This window comes from Phocoena sinus, chromosome 20 (genome assembly GCF_008692025.1).
Source record: "Phocoena sinus isolate mPhoSin1 chromosome 20, mPhoSin1.pri, whole genome shotgun sequence".
Taxonomy (NCBI): Eukaryota; Metazoa; Chordata; class Mammalia; order Artiodactyla; family Phocoenidae; genus Phocoena; species Phocoena sinus.
In genome coordinates this window covers 18,040,335-18,063,703 of record NC_045782.1, presented here as the reverse complement: position 1 = coordinate 18,063,703, position 23,369 = coordinate 18,040,335, and the positions used below count along the sequence as shown (strand labels likewise).

General features: G+C 50.6%; 1 protein-coding gene across 2 annotated transcripts in view; it reads left to right on the top strand.

Moving 5' to 3' along the window:
- The window catches only part of MYO1D (myosin ID), a 355,118-nt gene that overhangs the window by 322,284 nt on the left and 9,465 nt on the right, over window positions 1-23,369 (top strand). Inside the window, exon 22 of one of the 2 annotated variants that reach the window (XM_032615652.1) lies at window positions 22,989-23,078. The exons of the other annotated variant lie outside the window; for it this stretch is intronic. Within the exon in view, the coding sequence (XP_032471543.1) occupies window positions 22,989-23,078 (90 nt within the window). The remainder of the gene's footprint in view (window positions 1-22,988; window positions 23,079-23,369) is intronic. 2 annotated transcript variants of the gene reach the window in all.

Below are 23,369 nucleotides of genomic sequence, written 5' to 3'. Positions count from 1 at the left end.
AGGCACTTCAGGGACATCAAGGGACAGGAGCGAAGGTAGAAAACCAACCGTTGGCTGAACTCATTGACCTGGAAAGCCCAGGGAAGCAAGCCGCCATAATGAAGGCTGGCTTCTTAAAGAGGGTCTCTCTCATTCATTTCGTACCACCGTGCAAAATAACCTTAGTGTGGACAAAGGTAAACAGAATTGTTTGTTTTACACCCAGTAATGGGAGCAGAGGGCCTCAGCTCTGCTGTGACAGAATGGACACACCAGTCTCTACGTCTTCTAAGATGCACATAGAATTTTTAGTGAGATCGTCTACCCGATACTGGTTCTCTTAAGACTTTGAATAATCCCCCATTTATGCCTCTTAGATTAATCCGAATACCCCACTACGGGCACCTCTTTTAAGGCCGCGGGTCACCACAAGGGGTTGGGACTATACTGTTTCATCTGCCACAGTCTTAATTTCTGGGTTTGTGCCATTGAGTAGGCCCTGTTAGTAGCAGATATAAACTTGTGTAGAGGTTCCAAAGAAGGCAAATCCTGTCTGGTTAAAAGAGAAAAGAAAGATGGAGATCAGAAAAGGGTTCAGAGAAAGATTCATATATTTATCATTCCTTTGTCTCTGGTACTTGTTTCAGAGAACTGTCTTCTCGCCGCTTAAACTGGATGTCGTCAGTGGAATTCTCAGTAGCCATGCTGGAGCCAGGGGTGGTGCAGGGTAGGGCCTCGAGAGCCTTCTTACCCTACAGGAGCGTGATGGAGTAGATACCACGCCACAGCAGAGCAGCTCTTTGGTGATGGTGGTTTGCAGCCACGTAACGATGTAGCCATTAAGAGCGAGTGTAAGCTTTAAGTTCAGTGGCCTCTAAGACGGTACCGTGTTGTGATTCCTGATGCTGCTGTTGAAACATGAATTTTTCCTGTTCAGTAAGCAAACAGTATGAAAAATAATAACTGGTGCTTAATAGCCTAGAAGCTGAACTGTTGTCCCAGTCACTCTTGTCCACATTTCAGCATTATTTTCTGTGTATATGTTGAATTCACTTCCCCATGCTGGGCGTGCTCGTCAGGTGTTAGAATAATCTAGCTTCTCCTAGTAGCCATCACGATGCATGCACGTGGCCTTTTTGTTTGATTAATACAGAAGGTTGTTAATGCTGAGCCAGGTTTAGAAAACTGGGGACTGATATCTCCAAATGCTGAGCTGATCTCATGTTTTTCGGGAAAAACAATGACCTCTGTAGAATCTTTTTCCAACAACATTCTTATGTGCCCTTCATCAAGGTTTATTTAGTAAGTTTATTTAGCCCAGTAAGCTCACACTATAAATCAGAGCTCTTTCAGATGAAGCGACCCGTTTAAACCCAAAATCGAATAGCCTGGAAGGAACTCACAGAGTTGTAGGACCCTGGGGGCTTAAGCGCTAGAAGCAAGACCCTTTTTTCTTCCCCTAGCCAGACTCTCTCGGCCCCACTCCCCCCAGTCTCTGTGTGTTGGCCTCATTCTGTCTTACTCCAGGCTTCTCCTACACGGGGGGGAAAAAGTGGCCATGGGAAGCTGCAGGCTTGTATTACGCCAGCATAGCAACTTACAGGAAAGAGAACATCTTTCCTACTTCAAAATCTATGAATCCCAAGGAAGGGCCACTCTGTATCACATGACCTCCATCCAGGCTCAAGCCCTGAGGCTGGGGAGTGTGGTCCTGGCATGGGCACCACTGCCTGTGGCTGGAGTCGGGGTAGATCGGCTCTTGGAGGCCTGGAAAGATGTCTCTTCTTATTGTCCCAGAGTGTCCTGATGAGTCACAATGAAATTATTATATTCTTGGCATGAAGCTAACAGTCTGTATTTTTTTCTACCCCTCATTTAGTATCGTGTTTTCTATTTCCTTATGCTGTACATTATTATACCATAGGTTGGGACACAATTACTGTGACTTAAAGAGCGCTTTCACATACATTATCACATTCAATTGTCTTTACTAAGCCAAGCCATCTGTAATTATACTAACCCTATTTTACAGATGGACAAAAAGACTTAAAACCAGAGACCGCGGAGGCAGGAGGATTGGGGGCTTGATGAGCACATATCTTCTGGCTCCTTTGCTAGTTCCTCTTGGGTTCAGTGCCTTAAGACACCTGCCACCTGTATCTTTGTCTGGTCTGGGTCTTTGTCTTTGTTTCTCCCCGGAGAAAGGAGACTGTGCCCACTGCACCTGGCCCTTGAACAACACGGGGGTTAGGGGTGCAACCCTCCCCGCAGTCGAAAATCCAGGTAGATATAGTCGGCCCTCCATATACCTTGTTCCTTTGTACCCAGAGATTCAACCAACCTCAGATGGTAGAGTACTGCTGTATTCACCATGGAAACGAATCCGTGTGTAAGGGGACCAGCGCGGTTCAAAGCCGTGTTGTTTAGGGTCCACTGTGCTTTTCCTGCAGACCCTCACACAGCCTCCTCTGTGCCGCAGATACTGTGCATGTTTAGTAAGTGGCGCTGACAGGAAATGAATAGCGGGTTTAAGACGTTATCGTTCAAGGGTCGGTCCGACTGGGAGCCCGGGGCTGTGGTCCCAGCCACAGTGAGGGGACAGGTCCCCATGTCTGTGGACCGGCGGGGAGTCAGCACAGGGCCTCCTCCGTGGCCGGGAGCCTGTCTCTGGAGAGCCTCTGGTATTGCTGCCGGGACCAGGGAAAGGGTGATCGTCCCTGCCCCCAGGCATGCATTTCTCACCTCCTGTGCCCCTTCGTCTTCCCTTGGAGAGACCATAGAAACACCATAGCCTCCTAAGCTGGAAGCCGTTCCCTAAGCTAAATGACACCCACCCCACCCCCCAAATGCCACAGGAGCCCAAAGATCGCACCCACCCAAAGCGGCACCCGTACCACCCACGCTGGCCGCGGCCACGAAGCGCACCCAGAAATCAGATGCCCCTGTAGTCCTCTTTTTAAAAATAAATCACCGCCCGGGAGGATACCACTTATCCCTAGGGAAGAGTTTTAAGATGGAACAGAAAAAGGGTCAGGCCTTCCTTCACCCCGTATTCTTCCTGAGGGAGCAGCTTCTTAGAGGTGCAGGCAGGTCCTTCCCTTCCCTTATTCTGAGGCGTGTGTTCCTCTCCCCGCTGACCAGGGTGCGCACACCTCAAATGGAAGCCTCTCCTCCTCTTCCTCTGCTTCCCTTCTTGTCTCCATCGTGCGTCCGCGATGCCTTCTTGGGCTCTCCCCGATTAAGCTGGGGGAGATGGTCCCACACGTCTCTTTTTCAATTCACAGCTGCCTGTTCCAATTTGCAGTGAATTACTCTAGAGATGGCCTAACGCTGCAAAGCTAGATAAGAGTGATTCACATCCAGGAGGGGTGGGCGTGCGTGTGTGTGTGTGTGTGTGTGCGTGTGTGTGTGTGTTCGTTCCGAATTTTGATGCTGGCTCCACGTTGTGAATATAATACTACGAAATGCTTGTTCTCTTTTATTGCTCCCCCCCCCGTAATGCTTGTTGGAACTGAGTCAGAAGTCTTATCAACTGGCCCATCTACCTACACTGTAGCTTAGTTTTTCTCATTGCTGCTGTAACAAATGACCACAGACTTGGTGGCTTACCAGTGGTCCCCAACCTTTTTGGCACCAGGGACTGGTTTCGTGGACGACTGTTTTTCCATGGGCGGTAATGCGAGCGCTGGGGAGCGGCGGGTGGAGCTTCGCTCGCAGGCCCGCCGCTCACCGTCCGCTGTGCGGCCTGGTTCCTAACAGGCTGCAGAGCAGCACCTGCCTGCGGCCTGGGGGTTGGGGACCCCAAGCTTAAACGACATAAATCCGTTTTCTCACAGTACTGCAGGTCAGTAGGCCGAAAGCAGTCAAAATCAGTATCGCTGATTTGATTTTGGCCTAAAGGCGAGGGGTTAGCAGGACTGTGCTCCTTCCGGAGGCCCTAAGGAGAATCTGCTCCTTGCCTCCTCCAGCTTCTGGGGCAGCCGGCACCCCTTGGCCTGTGGCCGCATCCTTCCAGTCTCTGCCTCCCTTGATCCTTCTCTCCTGTCCGTGTCAAATCTCCCTCTGCCTCCCTCTTACAAGGACACCTGTGATTGCCCTTGGCATCCACCCAGATAATTCAGGCTACTCTCCCTATCTCAGGATCCTTATGTAATCACATCTGCAATGTCCTTTCTTGCAATATAATGTTACAGTCACAGGTACCAGGAGTCAGGATGTGGATATCTTTTGCGGGGCTGTTCTTCAGCCCACCCTCTGCCCGTCCCCATAATTCCCACACACATACCCCGAAGTTCTATGGAAGGGTTAGCTACCCTTCCTCTTGACTTCCTGAATCTGAGGAGACCAGCTTCCCAGCACTGCCCTTGTGCTTGTTATCTTTGTACTTTCTGCCATCTGCAGAAGCCACGGGGTCCTAGGTGTCTCGCAGCCAGCCCTCCAGAGGGCAGAGGACGTTAAACGTGTCCTCCAATCAGGACACCCTCTTCCCCCAAACCTGGTGGGCCAGGACGGGCACAAGCCTTAAACTGGGTAGACCCCAAACAGGCCAGTTTTGTTACCATAAGAATCAAGTTGTTTTGCGTTTGCTTAGCTTTGACTCATGCGGTGAACATCTTGCCTCTGCCTGTCTGACAGGGCATCTCTATAGAGTGTCAAACCAGCAAGGGCAGGAAGCGGATCCTTGGCCCCTGGCCCACGGTGCCTGGCAGTATCTCAACAGACTAGACACCCAGTCACCACTCATCTTGCCCACACCCCTCGGACAGCCACGCGGGCCCCACCCTGCTGTGGTGGGCCACCACCAGCCAGTTATCTCACCAGCATACAGGGTGGATCTGGAGGCACCAGACACGGCTTCAGATGCCACTCGGGTCATTCTGAAGCCCTGCGTTTGGATGGAGGTCTTGTTCCTGTGACCTTTTTTCAGGCAAAAAGTTGAATCCCATGCCAAATACTGTGTTACAGTTATAAGAGGCATGTGCTGTCATCCACCATGTATACTGCTGCATAAGGATACCACTTGATGGTGAGGGCTGGGGAAAGACACCCATTGTGAAAAGGTGAAAAATAGTCCTATGAAAAGTCATCGTGGAGAAACCAGCGGTGGTGCTGTATGGCACTGCTGATAATTGCGGGCCCTGGCATCAGCTCCTATCTGCCGGGAGCAGAAAGTTAGGGGTGGGGAGAAGAAGGGGCTTCGTGGGGCCCGTATGTGACAGAACACTTCCTCTCCACTGTAAGAATTCTCTCGAAAGGAAATGGAAAACAGTTCCGGGTGGTCAGTGGAAGATTTTTCTTGGTTGGAAACCTCTGCTATCTCCTCATCAAGAAGAACTGTGCCTGGGGCTTCCCTGCTGGTGCAGTGGTTAAGACTACTCCTGCCAATGCAGGGGACACGGGTTCGAGCCCTGGTCCGGGAAGATCCCACGTGCTGCGGAGCAACTAAGCCCATAAGCCACAACTACTGAGCCTGCGAGCCACAACTACTGAAGCCCGCGTGCCTAGAGCCCGTGCTCCGCAACAAGAGAAGCCACCGCAATGAGAAGCCCACGCACTGCAACGAAGAGTAGCCCCCGCTCGCCGCAACTAGAGAAAAGCCCGCGCGCAGCAACAAAGACCCAACACGGCCAAAAAAAAGAAGAACTATGCCTTGAAAATAGGGGTCCAGACTTACCAGGCCACAAAAAACAAAGGCTTCATGCAGGAGAATGACCAGGAGACAGAGGAAAAGTCTCTAGCTCCCTCCAATTATCCAGCCCTGGTTTCCACTTTTCCTTGATGTATTTCTCTTAGACACGGACACTATCCAGGTGTCTACAGCGTAACCTTTTCATACCTATAAGCACAATTGAAGACTTTTTTCAAACCCAGAATTAACAAAGGACGTGATCTAAATCGATACAGTGATGAAATAGAGGCTTAGAGAATTGATTTGAGGAGCAGAGCTGGATACGGTCTGAAAAAATGTACAGGAGGGAGGGAAAAAAAGAGGGAGTTCTTGGTGAGTCTGGAACATTATTCAGCAAATACTTACAGACCACCTACTATGTGCTGGGCCAGACACTGGGCTAGGAAGTGGAGAGACAACAGAGGACCAGACCCCAACCCTGCCCAGGAGTTTACAATCTAGTTGTGGGGAGGGCGTACTGGATAAAGTAAACAGGCGATTACAATCCAGTGTGTTAATAAGTACATTGAAGAGACAGCCCTGTCTTGAAGGATCAGAAAAGGCTCCCAAAAGTGAGGCTGATGTTGAGAATCAAATGACAAATAGAAGTCGGTCTGGAAAATGGACCAAGAGCCTTCCAGGCAGGAACAGCCTGTGCAAAAAGGCCTGAAGGCAAAAGCATCACGGCAGCTGGGTGTATGTGGGTGAAACCAATAGACTGACAGCTGCATGACCCAGAGAGATGGGGAGGTAAGTGTCTCGGGGGAGAAAAGATGGTGAGAAGCGGGAGGAAGCATGCGGTCCAGCCCAGCGCTCCCTCCAGCTGAGTAACCCAGCCTCTTGTACATTTTAGCTGTTGTCACTGAAGGTAGGCTCCCCGCAGGCCGGCAAGCTGCTTCATTCATCCTCTCTGCTTTCTTCCTGAGACCCCAAGAGACAGTGGCCCCCTTTCTGAAATTGGAAAGCTTAGAGGGAGGGCCTTAAGGAAGCTGTCAGAACCGGAGCCCGCCGCAGCGTCTCTCGTCCCAGACCTGATAGTTCTGGGGCAGAGGAATTTGAGTCCCAGAAGCTGAAATACATCTCCCTTTCCAGCAGGGTTCTGGACTCATCCCTAATCTGGAGCAGCTTACCGGATGCCCAGCTCAGGTGTCACACCTAAGACACCAGGGGGAAAAAGTTCTTGGGATCACCTGAAAAAAAACAGGGAATTTTAGAAATCACCTGATGAGAAATGTCAAGTCATGCTGACTGGAAATCAAACCACAGCAGCTGCTTTCCACAGCTGCATGCCATGTGGTGACCGTGTTTGAAGACTTTGACTACATGAGGCTAAAAATAACCAGGAGTGTAAAACCCTTCAGGAGTCAGGTCTCTAAATGAGATAGCCCAAGAAATCCACATGGGTATGAGGATGGGGAAGGGGAAGGGGAAGGACAGAGGGGAGGTATGTCTTTGAGCCACTGGATCGGTGGTCAGAGGATATCACCTGAGAGGTCGAAGAAATAACACTGCTGGAACCCAGGAGCCTGCTGTTCCCCTTTCACATTAATTGGTTCACAACTTGTGGTACCCATTGTACAGATGGTGAAAAATAGATGGTGCCACGTGAACTCTTTCAGACTGAGGATTCCTAATCTCAGCTCTAATCCAAGTCCAGTTGACTTCCTACGGAAAACAAGAGTAATGAAATGTAGAAACGTCACCGCCTCCTTGTTTCCATCCTACAACCTCGGCCCCGGTAGCGTGGTGAGAACTTGTGCCACTCTGCTAAGAAGCAGCCTTTCATTTAGTTGCGAAACCGAGACTGGGACTTTCTCTGCAGTGGAAGAAAGAGTAAGGTGACCTCAGAAGGAAGCATGCTTCACGAAAGACAAAAGCAAAAGGATGCTTTTCATATTGTGGGAAACTCAAAAAGATATACTCATTTAGCCCCAAAGAAAACAGGTGTGCTTTCCCATGCAGAGAAACCACCAATGAATATTTTTTACTGCATTTTTCTAGTAAGAAAAACGAATTTGTCCCTGGTTGTAGTAGCTCTGTAGTAATCATAATAGTAACCACAAACGCTTATTAAGTGTTTATACTCCAGACACTGCTGAGAAAGCTCTTTGCCACGGATCACGATTTTTTGATCTTCACAAAATGTGTGTGAGGGGCGACACTACCATTATCCCTATTTCATGATTAAGGAAACTGAGGCCTGGACAGGTTTAGAAATTTGCCCCCAGTCACACTGCCCGTCAGGGGAGAAGTCAGGGTTTGCTCCGACCAGACTCAGGATGCTTTCTTTAGTTCACTGCCTCGGGTTCTATTATTTTGTCATAAAGACTAAATAGACTGACTTTTAGAATCTTCTCAATTTCCTGTGAAGAGTTTTTCTGTTTTTCGTTTGCATTTTGCGCTTTCATGATTGGTGATATTTGGTACCTCTACCCTTTCCTTTTCTCTTATAAACTAGATGAATGGACGCTGAGTTGGAAATCTGAGGTCTGGGTGAGAGTTTCACTTCTGCCGCTGCCTACCTAAGCGATATGGCCCAGTTCACAGCCTCTTTGGGCCTGGTTCCTTCTCTGGAAAATGAAGCTGTAGGATTGTGACGAAGGTCCACTCCTATGCTGAATACCCCCTTTTCTCTTTCCTCCTACCCCTCTTGTCCTCCCATCCCCCCATCTTTCTTCCTTCCTTCTCGTCCTGGCCACTAGCAAGCCCTCAGGCCCTCCGTCCTCTGCGCTTCTGGTCTTCCATCCTATACATGGCAGGCAGGCAGGCAGGGGACGTGGTGTGAGAGCACACGCTTGTCAAGAAGCTTGGGGACACGGATAGTAAGGGGATGGGCAAGCGGTGTGAGGCAGTGCAGTGGAACACTGGCCATCCTCAAAAGTGTAGGGTAAATCAGCCTTGGCTTTGGGACCTCTCTGCCTCTGCTCTGGTTTTTCCTTGGTCCCCATCATCAGTGTCCTTGTACTGCCCTTCGGCTTCATATCCCAGAGTCCTCTTTGTACCAGGTCATCCCATCCTCCCGTCGTGCCTCATCTGAGCATCACATGGCACTTGTTCTGTATCCCGTTCCCTCAGGACTCTGCTGTCTGTTAAGGAAACAGTATGTCTCATCTTCCTAATGTGTTCACTCAGCATCCCCTCCAAGCATATACTTCATCTCGTCTCTCTTGGTTGCATTGGGTCTTCGTTGCTGCGCACGGGGATCCTCTAGTTGTGGCGAGCGGGGGCTACTCTCCGTTGTGGAGCGCGGGCTTCTCATTGCGGTGGCTCCTCTTGTTATGGAGTACGGGCCCTAGGCGCGCGGGCTTCAGTAGTTGTGGCACGTGGGCTCAGTAGTTGTGGCGCATGGGCTTAGTTGCTCCGCGGCATATGGGATCTTCCCGGACCAGGGCTGGAACCTGTGTCTCCTGCATCGGCAGGTGGATTCTTATCCACTGTGCCAGCAGGGAAATCTTTATCTCATCTTAAGAAACATCTAAAAATTAAGAAGGCCTTCAAGAAATTATGGTGGTTTGGGGCAGAATTCTTTCATTCTGACCACCAATGGAGGACCTACTTTTGCTCCAAAGGCTTCCTAACCCTGAATCCAGTGCTTTCACGATTAAGGAGAGAACACCAGGCCTCCCATGGTGAGGTGGGAGTCAGCACGGCAAGTGGGAGGATACCCCAGGAAGAGAATTTATATGATAACTTTGTCATTTTTAGTTTTTCTTGTAACTACAGAACAGAAAATCATTTGCTCCTGAAGACTATGTCCATTTCATTAGACATGAATGTTTGAAATAGTCCGGAGAAACAGTTTACTTAATTCTGGTTGGCTGGTTAGGGTTCCATGGACAAAGAAGCAACCACCAGCCGCGTCTCAGCCAATTAAGGTTTTCCCAGCTCATCTGAAATTATTGGGCATTCACTTCACTGGTCTATTTAATATTTAATATTCCTCAAAGCACAGGCTACCAAGCAAAGGAGCAACTTACATGAGGCCGTGAAAATTCCTCTTCCTTTAACTTCCTCAGAGTTCTTTCCAGTTTGTTGATGATCGTGTGGGAATCCGTGGGCCTTCGTCACACAGAGTCAGCCCCTAAAGGGAGACTGCTCCACCACTCACCAGCAGAGTACTCCTTTTAGACCGCAGAAACGGCGTGCATCGCCTGAGCCGCCTCCTCCCTATTTTCGGTGTGTTTCCAAGGAGTAGGTTGTTTGTCATGGTTTGGGAGAACTTCACCGTCAGGACGCAGTGACACTAGGGGGAGGCACGCCCATCTGTCCCTAAGGGAGAGGTCCAGAGGGAGTAAAAAGCCTGCTGGCCAGAATGTTCTAGCTGTTTCCCTGCTTAAAGCAGCCCCTCAAGGTTAGAGCCTCTCTCAAGGCCGAGTTCTAGAATCCTCAGCTTCCAGAATGGAGGTTTGGTCTCTTCGGTCAGTCCTTTAAAAGACAGTGTGTTAGCTGTAGGCCTTGCTGAGCAGAGGGGGCTCATTCCCTGCCCTGTGTTCTCAGCATCTTAGCCCTTCCATTCCCTGTTTATTCTCCAGCTGCCGGGAAGATGAGCTTTGCCAGTCGTCTTTGACTGTGGTCAGGTCAGAATTCTGGGACGCCAGAGTAATCGCAGTCTGCATTTCTCATTCTTATTCATGGTTTTTCTGTCACTGGCTGTGGCGGGGTCTGGATGAGAAGACTCCTCCCGTACCCTGGGATGCCAGCGTGGCTTCCCAGGTGGTCCCCAACTACTTAGGACTCTTGGAGTAGACACAGCGCCTGTCCAGAAAGAGAGGCCCAGTTGTATGGGTCAGGAAGGGGCCCTCCGTTCAGTCGGAGACCGCGCCCTCTCGTTCCTGCGAATCCCACAGCTCGCAGAGCAGTTGGGAGCCAGCCCCCGCCAGCCCACACTGCCCTGTCAGCATGCCTGTTATTCATCAACATCCCTCTTTATTTTCTTACCAAGTATGATGCTCCAGACCCAGGCGAGATGTGTCATACAGGGGGGACTTCACCTGGTGGATAAGAAGGCATATGTTCCTGCCCACGCTCTGCTGAGTTTTAAGAAACTTCCTGGGCACACCCGTTGGTCTTTGTTTGCCTTCACGGGGAGGCCTTAAGGCGTCGTGCTCCCAGGAGGTTTCTGGGCCCAGTCCCTCTTACACTCTGGAGGCTGGTCTCCGGAAGTCCTCTCTGCGGATTTCACTTGTACGCGCGCCGTGGCCAGCCCATCGCCCTTGCCTGGGATGTGGCAAGTCCCATCATGGGCTCAGCAGTTGCAGCGATGATTAAGGCCAGTTTCTGCCCTCAGAGTACAGTTTCATGAGCTTTTCCCTGTTTGTGCTAAAATACAGTTTGAGAGAGAATACCATGGGGTGGGGCTTCAAGTACCCAAAAAAAAAAAAAAAAAAGGCACACAGATTGATTTTCTTTTTCTGGAGCAGGCATCTGAGCAGGAAAACTGTCACGTGTGGCAAACTGCTGCAGGACAGTTCCCGTGGGCCTTGGTCTTTAGGGTCTCCGTTAATCTTATTTCACATGTCTGCAGGCTAGCCCTTTCTCCTCCCTTTCCTTTTAACTATTTCTGGCTAATTCACAGCCCTGGTTTTTTTTTGTTTTGTTTTGTTTTTTAAAAAGGGAGGAAGGAAGGAAAGAAAGAGAGAAAGAAAGCCTATTTGTCCAGATATTCCGTTTCTTGATGTTTTTGTCTTAAACCAGTCACATACCCTTAGCTAACCCAAATCCATATCCCCATTCCCTTTTAGCAACCCAGTGAGCTCATCAATATGCCAGCAGATGATCTAAGCCCCCAGTTATCACCTTCTCTAGAAAGACAAACAAACAAAAACAGCCGGAAGGAGGGAGGGCGGATTGGAAGCGGGTGCACGATAAATGATGCATAAAGCTACAGCCTAAAAGGGGCCTCCGCCGCCCGGCCCCTCGGTGGGCATGCGTGTGTGTGAGCACACATTTTCCACCCGCCGGCCGAAGCACCCCAGCTCCGGGCCGGCGGCGGCGGCGGCGGCGTTTTAATGTCAGACGGAATCGCTAATGCCCGCGTTGCCATGGCGACCGCGGGAGCGGCAGAGCTAAAAGCCGCTGCCTGGGCCCGGCGCCGCCTCCCCCGCGGCAGCCCACCCGGGCGGTGCAGATTCGCTTTGTCGTACTCGCTCCCCGCCTCCTCCCTCTCCCTCTTTCCCTCTCTCTTTCCTTTTTCATCCCCCTTCTCCCCCTCTTCCATCCAACCTCCCCTCCCGGACTCCCTCTCCTTTGTTGCCCCGCCCCCACGCTCCCCGGCACCAGCCCTTCCCGAGCTGCCGCAGGTCCTGGACCCCTGGCCTCCGCTCCGCCGCAGGTGCCGGATCAAGCAGCCCGCTCCCCTCATCCGGAGGCATAGGCAGGCCCGGGGCCCGTTTGTTATTCTTGGGGACCTTAATGCCTCACTTGAAACCAGTCTTTTAAAAAGAGGATTAAGAAAACAGGAAGTGTTGTTCTTCCCGCACCTGGACGTCTGCCCTAAGGCACATGGTCTGCCTCTCTGCCCCCGGCCCGCCGTGGTCACCCTGGCGTGAGAGGACCGGCCGAGGCCCCCCGCGGCCGCTCGCTGCCCCCCGCCGCTCCCCAGAGTGACTGGAGGTGACAGTCATGGAAATGCACATGCCTCATCTGGCCTCGGAGAGAACGCAGCAGCTATGGCAGTTCCTCACCTAGATGGGGTTTGCTGCCCCCAGAGCAGAATTACCAGGGCTTCCAGGGCCTGAACTCCTGATTGGGGGCGGGGGGCGGGGGGGTAGTGTCCTGTACTGCTATTAGCATCCACCTAAGCTGGTAATAAAGAAAGAGCGCCGAGACCACAGTAATGACCCCCAACCCGTAACCCTTGTGTCATCCATCTTTGTCCTGGGGCAGCACAGCAGCTCTAATGGCACTGGCTTAAAATGTCAGATTAGCTCATGGTCTAGCTGATGCCCTCATCTTCGAGGAAAAAACAAAAAAAGCAAAAAGAAAACAGATTTGTGCCACTCTATTGGAGTGTCCTTAGGTATTTGGTTTAACCCTCTGTTCTGGAATGACTTCTTCCATGTTCTGAAGGCTACACCTAGTATTTAAATGATGAAACACTGATTAACAGCCAGCAGCCTTGGACCACTCTTACTTACCATGGTCTTGAGTCAGTGGCTCTGCAGTATCACCTTGCTTCCATAACATACCATGGCCCCGTCACTGTCATTCCTACATCTGAAATGAAAGGTGCGCCTTTAAGATGGTTAAAGGCTGGGGTTTTCCTTTAGAGTCCCTGCCCCCCAGTGAGTAGACGTGTATATGTATGTACGTATTGGCTACATTCACACAGAACAATGCCCGCACGGATGCACACACAGTAAGTGGAACTGCGGTTGCCTCTAGGGAACACTTTCCCCAAGAGTAGATGAGACCAGACTACATCCCCGCACTGATTCCAAAGCATTCTGCACTTTTTACGTTCAGAGCTCTTCCCAGAATTAGGGATAAACAGTGATAAACAGTGATGAGTGTGTCATTCATGTTTACGTACGTCTCCACACCGGACTATAAGCTTGGTGAGGGCAGGAGCAACACGTGTCTTTTATGCCCCTGTATCTTCAAGGGCCAGCACACATTCAGGACTTAGTATGTGTTGAATAAAGAGATGAGAAGTGGACAAGAAGGAGGGTGCTGACAGAGTGATGGGGCCTGGGGACTGTCCAGAGGGTGAGCAGGGGTGCCCATTTCCACGGTCCTCTTGTGAGCTTAGGGGCCCCCCAGGGACTCCACCCTTCCTGTACAAAGTACCTCAATAAAGTTGTTCTAAGTAATTCTTGTGTAACTAGAATATGTCTGAAACTCATCAGAATAAAAAGCTTGATGAATCAGTTAAATTGTAAAATAAGGGGATTTTGCCTTTGTCATTTGCCAAGCCAGTTCCTGAGCAGCTGACTGGAGCACTTAGCCAAGGCACGGCAAGGCAGCCCTTCTTTCTGGTCCTTCCCAGGGAAGGTGATGCTTCGGTGCTCTGGCGGCAGGGGCTCACAGGAATACTACCCAGGGCTTTAAAACACTAACAGGGGCTTCCCTGGTGGCACAGTAGTTAAGAATCCGCCTGCCAATGCAGGGGACACGGGTTCGAGCCCTGGTCCGGGAAGATCCCACGTGCCGCAGGGCAACTGGGTCCGTGAGCCACAACTACTGAGCCTGCGCGTCTGGAGCCTGTGCTCCGCAACGAGAGAGGCCACGACAGTGAGAGGCCCGCGCACCGCGATGAAGAGTGGCCCCCGTTCGCCGCAACTAGAGAAAGCCCTCGCACAGAAACGAAGACCCAACACAGCCAAAAATAATTAAAAAAAAAAAAAAAAAACACTAACAAACGTCCAAGGGCCCACATGCAGACTGGCTGATCAGAGTCCGTCCAAGTAAGGCCTGACCACTGCTTTGCAGATGCTCCTCCGACAGTTCTGATGCTCAGTCAAGGTTAACAGTGTTGCTCTGAGGGCTCCCAGAAGTGGAGGTTAGGGGAAGCAGGAAACTCACCAAACCCAGAGATTCCACTGCAGCTGTGAAGCTGACGCTGATACACTCTGGGCTGAACAAAGAGATGATTGGCTTCAGCCCACTTCAGGTTGTTTCAGCACCACTCACAGAACCTCTCTTTGCCTTAAAAAGCCTGCAGGGTCCCCTCCTTTGACAGTCGCTTAAAACAAATCAGTAACTGTCTAATCAGGGCACGAACCATTTTTCAGACTTGCCCAGGCAGGAGTGACCTAAATATTACTCAGGGTGTCTGACTTCCAGCCCCCGAGGAAGAGTGTATTTGGTTTGATTGTTTTTATGCTGATGAAGTTGAGCCAGTAATTCAAGGTCCCCATAGGGATGGCTGAATCATTCGATGCTATGAATTAGTTCTTTAGACCGAATGCAGTGGTGCAGAGCTATTATTGAATTACTCACTTTTCAATAGCACCCCTTACGCACTCACTCGATCTCATTTGTTGTGCCATTTTTAATTGATGTGAGCTAAAATGAGCAGAACTTGGAGGGTTTGGTGGGAGTGGCCCAGCCCATTTATAGCAGCCAGGTATGAAGAGCAGATCTCTGGAAAACGTGACTAACCCATTTCCGAGCCAACGGGCGTAGAGGCAGACTGCTCTGCTCTCTCTCCCAGGTAACCCTGCAGGCAGTAAATAGAGCCTGTACTAGAAGCCACGAAAGCTGTAAACACACACAGCAGGGAACTCTGCCCAAATTGCCCAACAAGGTATCAGGTGCAATTGACATTCCACTAGAAGTGTGTCTGCCGCAAGGTCGAGGCAAATTTGGCAAGAAGCCACGTGGGGACAGTTTACGTTGAAATCTCTTGGGAAACTGAGGACAGGGAAATAAAGCTTAGTCTTGGGCTCTTCAGTCGAGTTAGTGATTGTGGAGAGAACAGGAACCCTTCAGGTCAAGCAGGAAAAGCACCAGTGTGGCCTGGGCAAACCCACACTGTCTTTCCCAGCCAGCAAGCTCCAGCCTGGATCCAAACAACCCATTTCTGGGAACTTAAAATCAAAACTAAGATAGCAGTCGAATGGTCTCAAGTCCCCTACAGGGCCTTTGATGTGTATCCCAGCAGCAGCAGCATGGTGAATGGTTTCTGTAATGTGGGATTCCCGGGGAAAGTGGGCCTGGAGCACCGCCACCGGTGCCTCTCTCATTATAGGGCCAGAAATAGATGCCGCATCCCAGGAAAGGGGAGGTAAGGCTGCGTGGAATGTTTCATCTGTTGGAATTTTGTTCTGCGCGGCCTGACAAGATTACTGAGTTCTCAGTTCTGTAGCAGTGGCATTGAGTAAGAGTCTGAAAATTGATGCATTATGTGCTTGCTTAAAATAGCAAATGCAGAAAAGGAAAAGCAGAGCCGCTAAGAAGTGTGCAGAACATATTGATGGAAAGGCCTCTGTTGCCTCTGTCATCACCAGCATGAAAGGGTGTATCGGAGCAGGGGGCGGATTTTCCATCAAAAGCATTCGTGTGGTAAAGGCTTCTGTACCACAATGAGTCAGGGGTACATTTTTTAGCTAACATAACTGAGTGCAAATCCTTCTGTTCTCAAACAGGTGGTAGAAAGTGAGCAATTTGTTTCTTTTCATCTCAGTGTTCTGGGTTGGTTCATGAGATAGTTGCTTCTATTTTAACCTTGTTGAGTTCCCCCTTAGAACAGAAATCCCCCGTTACTTGCTACCTAATCAGATATTCTGCGCTGTGGATCACAGCTGCCTGGATGGGCAGCAGGGTTTAGTGCGAGTGAGGTGGAAAGTGCATAAAAGGAATGTGTCATCTGCCCCCCCGAGAGGAAAGCATCATCTTTTGTCAGCAGAGATGGGATTTTAAAATACTCAAGAACAAGTTAAAAGGGCTTTCTGGAATCGACAAGCCTTTTCACCAATATGGCCCTAGGAGGTGGCATGGTTATTGCTTAAGGGGATATCCATGGTCAAGAGAAGAGGCCTTGAGACACAAGGGCAAGGGTCCCTTCAGCCCCTGTATCAATTGTTTAACCAACATTCTAAACATAAGGACCTCCTTCTTTAAAGCACTTGGCTCCATTAACAGACGTTCAAGGGGCACTTACTCCGAGCCAGGCATCGCCCTAGCCCCGTTGCCTATGTATAGTTTGGACTTTTTTTTTTTTTTTTTTTTTGCGGTACGCGGGCCTCTCACTGTTGTGGCCTCTCCCGTTGCAGAGCACAGGCTCCGGATGCGCAGGCTCAGCGGCCACGGCTCATGGGCCCAGCCGCTCCGCAGCATGTGGGATCTTCCCGGACCGGGGCACAAACCCGCGTCCCCCGCATCGGCAGGCGGACTCCCAACCACTGTGCCACCAGGGAAGCCCTATTTTGTCCTTTAACTCTCACCAAAACCCTTTGGAAAAGCATTACCACTGTTTTTTATCCCAGTTCAGGAAACCAAGCTTCAAAGGGTAAGTGATCACCCAGAGCCATACCGCTGGATTCACACACTAGACTGGCTGATTCCAAAGGCCTCTTCTCTCCACCAGGCCCCATTGTCTCCTGTCTCGATTAAGCAACATTCCTAGAAATACACAGAACCTGGAAGTCCCAGTCCCCGTCTCCTCCCTGCTGCCGCTGCCAGCTGCAGTGTCTGACTCCCGGGTGTGTTATAGCCAGAGTTCCAAAGGACTGGTTAGTATCCACGAGAAATCACTTTTTACAGGCTCAGCAAGCAGTTGGATGTGCAAACCACCCCTACATGGGAACTTGAACTAACTGTTCAGTAAACCATAATGTGCTGATTGTTGTCGGACAGTGACCAGTTTCCGGTTTCCTACAGGTCACCACAATTCTAGAGAATGTGACCTTTTATTTGCAGAGCAAGAATTAGGCCTTTCTTTTCCTCCCCGGCCCCCCGCCTTTATAATTTGCACTATTGCTCCTAGGAATACTGCTTTTAAAGTTTGAACATTTTCAGATAAAAATTGCTGGAAAGAATGGTGGGAAAAGTATCAACAAGTAGACCACTGATGGGCTTCCCTGGTGGTGCAGTGGCTAAGAATCCGCCTGCCAATGCAGGGGACACGGGTTCGAGCCCTGGTCTGGGAAGATCCCACATGCCGCGGAGCAACTCAGCCCGTGTGCCACAACTACTGAGCCTGCGCTCTAGAGCCCGTGAGCCACAACTGCTGAGCCCGCGTGCCACAACTACTGAAGCCCGTGCGCTCTAGAGCCCGTGCTCTGCAACAAAAGAAGCCACCGCGACGAGAAGCCCGCGCGCGGCAACGAAGACCCAAGGCAGCCAAAAATAAATAAATAAATAAATTTATATATAAAAAGAAGACCATTGAGACTTCCCTGGTTGTCTAGTGGTTAAGACTCTGCGCTTCTACTGCAGGGGGCTCAGGTTCAAACCCTGCTCAGGGAACTAAGATCCCACATGCCGTGGGGCGTGGCCAAAAAAAAAAAAAAGACGACCATTGAATAAAAAGTGAGAAACGTTAAGGAGTTTCGGGTGCATGAGAATGGTACTTGGGCTGCTCACTTGCCATTTTAACACTGAATTGTCAAATTGGAGGCTTATTTGCTTCATATAGCACGGAATCAGGATAATATTGTAAATACTTACTTTATAGCAGAATTTGCTTACAAAATAGGTTTGGGAAACAATTTTGATACGTGATCTCCCCACTGGATCACACAGTCCTTTAAGGGAGGGAGAACAATGAGGTATATGTTCCCCAGTGAGTCCTCATAACATGTAGCGAAACCCTTTGGATCATTTCCAGAGGAAGTGAAACTCAACATTGTCCAAAACCAAACTCACTCTCTGTTTCCTTCTCCATCACCCACGCTGACAACCTAGAGATGTGGAAGACTCTACCTTTTACCATCTACGTTCAGTGGTCACCAAATTCTTGCTCTGAAGCGTCTCTCAAGCCTGACCTGTGTCTGCCCTGTTAACAAACACAGCCCTTTCTTCCCTGATTTAGTTTCCTACCCGGTCTGTCTGCTTTTAAATGCCCCCATCAGTCTATCCTCCACACCACCTGTTCCCTATCAATTTCATGTATTCGCTCGTTTATTAAATAAGCACCTACTTTATGCCAGACACTCTTAGGCACAGCGATAAGGAGGAGGTCCCATTCCCGTGGAGCTTCCCTTTAGGAAGGGCGTGGGAGCCATAGGAAGACAGACAGTGAACAAGCCAAGAATCGAATAGGTCAGTTTCCGATAGCAGTAAGTGCACAGATAAAAACAAAGTATTATCTCTCTTCTCCACTCAAGGATCCTTAAGGGAGTCCCCATTGCTTGCAGAGTTAAGCCTAAACTCTTCGCTTGTTATCTACCCCAGCCTCTCTCCCACCACAGTCTCCAGACACAGTTGCATCCTGAACTACAGCCCCACGCTTGCCGTTCCCTGCATGTTCTCTAAATTTCACTTTTAAGCTTCAACAAGTTCATCTCTGTTCGTCCAAGTCCTCTTCACCCTCCAAGGGGCAGTTCGTCACCTCCTGTTCTTGGGATTTGGAGATCTGGGCTGGGGAGGCCCAGGTAGGCTGCAGGGAGGAAGGGCAACTAGAGCTTGAGGGGCGTCGCGGGAGGGAGGAGAGATGCCGCCAAGCCGGGGGAGGCCGCTAGGCTGAGGGTGTGCCTGTTCCCCGGGGATTCAGCACCCTGCCCCGCGGCTCTGGCTCCCTCCACGTGGGTGGGGAGCAGCGTGAGGAAGAGAGATCAGGTCACGTCGTGGACCAGGGTGCTGGGAGCCCAGTTTATTCCCATGATGCATTTGCATTTCAAAGCCTCAAGCTCCGGGCCCGAGAGGCTGCACCCGGCAGCCAGCAGGCAGAATCCTCCACTCCCCCACCCTGTGCTTCCTGAGCACACCCTGCAGCCCTCTAATGGTGCCAGCTTCCACGCCTTACATAGTAGCTATTTGTCAGCAAGTCGGCCTCCCTCCCCAGACTCTGAGCTTCTTGAGAACGGAGGCTGTTTTATCATTTATCTTCTACCCCAGAGCCTTAGACTCAGATATTTGACGTAGGACACGTTTCAAGATAATGCCGAGGAATTCCTGAGCTCATGGCAAGACTTCTCCTTAGTTCCCAACCCTGTTCAAAAGTGCCATCATTAATCTTATTTAAGCATTCTTTGATGACTCTCTTTTTAGTATATATGTCCCCTGTGTGTGTGTAGCTGCAAACCGCCTGAAATGCCCAGTTCTCGGATGGCAGAGGCTGGGGTCCTACAAACTCCCCTGTGCAGTGGGCCACAGCCCCACACACATAGAAGCTCAGATGCTTCTTGATGGTGAATAGAACAGGTAGATACGGAATGGCATTCCAACAAACCACTAAAAATCATCTGTTCAAAGGAAGATGTGGATCCTGGTTTGTGTTCAATCCAGGCTTATTTAGCACCTTCATTAATGATGTGAATAGAAAATAAACACCAATGTTCACAGACGGAGCTAACTTTGGAGGTACTGTTAACAGAAGTATCAGGATAGGAGGAGCAGAAATGTAAGCAGGAAACAGCCAAGATGGAAAAAAAGAAGAAAAAAAAAAAGCTTAACACAGCAAAGAGAAAAAAAAAAATCTCTCGAACAGATATTTTTTGATAAAGCCCCAAAGACAACAGAGCAAATCACTGAGATGAGAAGTTGAAGGGAGACAGAGAAAGAAGGGAGAGGTGGGAAGAGAGAGGAGGTCATGGAGGGTGGGATGGACGCAGAGGACCTGAGCTCAGGCTCCAGAGCCGACACCCTCTTGTTGGAGGTGACGGGGCAGCGCCCTGAGGGGACACCACCCCCGCCTGTGATGCCGCTCTGTCCACAGCTGCCATCCCATTTGTTTTGTGGTAGAGGTTTGGTTTGGTGGTGTTTTGTTTTGTTGCTTCTGTTTTCTGTTCTTTCCTCATATCTGAGGGAGCGGTGGGTTTGTTCTTTTAGTTCAGTTTTGAAAGGTTTCATTATCCCCGGCGTAAAGCATCAATTTGGACATTTTGGGAGGGACAGAGGAATGCAGCCTGTAAAGAGTCCAGATTCCAAATCCATAAGGCCAAGTGGAGCATCCTCACTGCCTTGGTCTCTGATGCTGGCGGAAGGGAAACAAATCCAAGGGCCGAGCAGCAGTCACTGGGCCTCTCAGGATGGGCTCAGCCAGGCCACGTCGAGCACACAGAGGCCAGGCCCGGGTCCGCCTTGCCAGGGGAGGGCCCCCGACGCACAAAGAATAGGAACCTTCTGGTTGACAAAACCAGAAGCCAGGAGCCTCCACAGAGAGCTACAGGCCTCCTCAGGGACTCCAGCGGGAAAGTCAAGATGCCAGTGTGCCGGGGAATAGTTTAAAAAAGTACCTGAATTCTCCAAGCACCAGGAGAGCACCCCTTCTTTGACAGCCTGGAATCAACCAGGCCTGGAAACACCAATGTAAAATGTCATAAATGCTCAGGAAGCGAACGACAAGTGGTGACAGTGGGGGTCATGGCTGTGGGTCAGGATGCCCCAACCTTAACACCGTGACAGCAGATTCCAAATGCTATTTCCTGACTTGTAAGCACCAAGTATTAAAGACTTGCACGCAGCAGAGGTATTGCCCCACGCTACAGCTAGACACATCCGTCCATCTGAGGTCTAAATGCAGTGGGGCAAAAAAAATAAACTTAAAGAAATCAATAAGTGGAAGGGGGCTTCAATGTGTCACTCAAGAAACAGACACCACTTTGCGGCTGTGCAGAGCTCCTCGACCTTGCTAAGCTTCTGTGCCCTCATCCATGGCGTGGGCATAATGACAGTGCCTCGTAAGGTGTCAGCAAGGATTAAATGAGATGATGCATGTAAAATGTTTAATACGGCGCCTAGTGTGTGGAAAATTCTCCATAAGTGGAAGATGATGATTGTCAAGCTCCCCTCCCCCAATCCAAGACCCCTTTTACAGCTACACAAGACGCGCTGCTAAGTAGCACCAGCCATAGCCAGCAGACGGCTAAGTGATCGTGGGGCCTATCTGTTCATATCACTCCGGGTATTACTGAGAAACACGCATGGAACCAGTGTCTACTCGTCTCCATTCAACCTCAAAAAAAAAAAAAAAAAAAAATGACAACACGTTCATTGATGTAATTCCTGGAACTTCTTCAACCTTGCGTGTATGTTTCCAAAAATCCATGAGTCCAAACGTTTGTCATCCTACGAACATTTTTGTTTCCCTGAGAACTTCATTAGCAATGGGGCAGCAGCACCTAATATGTGAGAGTTTGGATTTACAAAGCAGAGTAATGATCCACTTTGCAGAAGGGTTCTTTGGCTCCCGAAAAGCATCCCTGGAACAGTGGGCATCCCTAGTGCCTCTTCATCTGCCTTAATCACACTCTGTACCTCAACACACCCTTGCACAGAGCACAGTGCCAGGAAGGCACCTGCTCCCCAAAGCCCAGCCCCTGCTCACCGATGGCGCCAACTCACTTCTCAACAACGCTGCTTTGAAGATGCTTGACATTGCCCTCAGGTCTTCTGGTTAGTGTCCAATGTCGAAATTCTAGGTTGACGGTTATTTTCCTTAAACCCTTTGACGAGTCTGTGTTTTCATTTCCCCCCCCCTCATATCTGATGAGAAAGCCTGTTATTCCTTTGCAAGCAACGTCTCTTCTCGCTCTGGGCGTTCTTCAGGTTTGCTCTGCCTTTGGTGACCTGCAGCGGATCTGCTTTTCAAGAGGTCAAGAAAGCTTGAGGTTTCCGTTTTTTACTGAAAAACCTTTGTGCGTGTGTATCTCCTCACGCCGTGGTTCCGTGCCCTTCCGCCAGGCTGGGAGGCAGACTCCCGGTGGGCTTTCCTAGGCCGGGCGGCCTCGTGCTGACCTCAGGCCTGGTGCCCTCGCAGTGGCCTGCACGTCCTGGACTTGGCATCCACTGGCCTCCCATCCCCTCCTTCCTCCTGACTGCCAGAGTTTACCACCCCCCTTTCCTGCAACCTCCACTGGGGAGTTGTATTCACGTCGGAGACACTTGTAAGCGGTCGGGAAAGCTTGTCAGCTCCGATCACAGCACAGCACCATTGCCTGCTCAGAGCTTCGAGAGAACTGGGGACACAGATGAACACCCAGCTCAGCCTGGGGGTGGGGGTGGGAGGCGGGCGGTTCTGGAAAGCTCCAGGGAATGACTGAAGAGGTTTCAGCAGGGGGACGACAGGATCTTTTTCGTGCCTCTGATGACACTGTGTAGGACACGTTTGAAGCAGGGTGCCGGGCAAAGCGAAGACAGAGGAACGGGTTAGGAGGCTACGTTTGGAACCAGGAAAAAGGGGCTGAGGTTCTGGGCAGTGATGGTGGTAGCGGAGAGAGAATGAGAAGGTGAAATGAACAGAACTTGGTACCCTGACCTGGGCAGAGGAGGGATCCAGGCCGATCCAGGCTTTCTGTCTCCGTGATGGGTAGATGATGCCACCTCTCCCCGGGACAGGCTTGACAGGAGGAGGGAAGCAGTTTGGGGAAAGGGCCAAGAGAATGAGCTCAGTGTCGGACATAGGAAGACTCAGCCGTCTGCGGCACATTCAGGGAATTTGTCGGGTCGGTGGCTGCACATGTGTGCTTGGACCTCTTGCTGGGACAGGGGACACTGGGTAATTGTCTGTCATTGAAACCACAGCATGGGTGACACACTGTAGGAGAATGTACAAAATGAAAAGGACTAAAGGTAAAACAATATTTAGGGAGTGAGGAAACAGAAACATACTGCTGCAGGATTCCTGCTGCTTCTTGAGGTCTGACATGGCCCCTTCTGGAAGCCGACACCGGCCACCCACGCTTAGGTGGCCCCTGTGCGTATCTCGGTGTTTGTTAAACTTTGCCCATCCTCTCAGTGTTGACAGGTGCCTTGAGGTCGGGGCCTGCATCCCACCCATTTTGTGTTCACTCTCTCTGGACGAAGCCCACCTCATCGCGGGCGCTCGGTAAATACCCGCCAAGAGAAGGAGAGCGGGTGGGGGAGGGATGGGTGATGGGGGCCCAAGCGAGGAAAGCCCTGGGGGAAGGGGGTCCCTGACCGGAGGGCCAGGAGGGTTGGGGGATGGGCGGGGGTTCCGCCCACTGGCCAGGAGCCTGCGCGGGGGGCCTCGGCGACGAACGTGCTGCCTGCCTAGAACCATATAGTGACTGGAGTTTTATTTTCTAAATAAAAGTGGTGTCACCCCATCCCTCACCAGCTACAAACCCAGAGAGGACTCAGTAGGTCGGGGATGCAA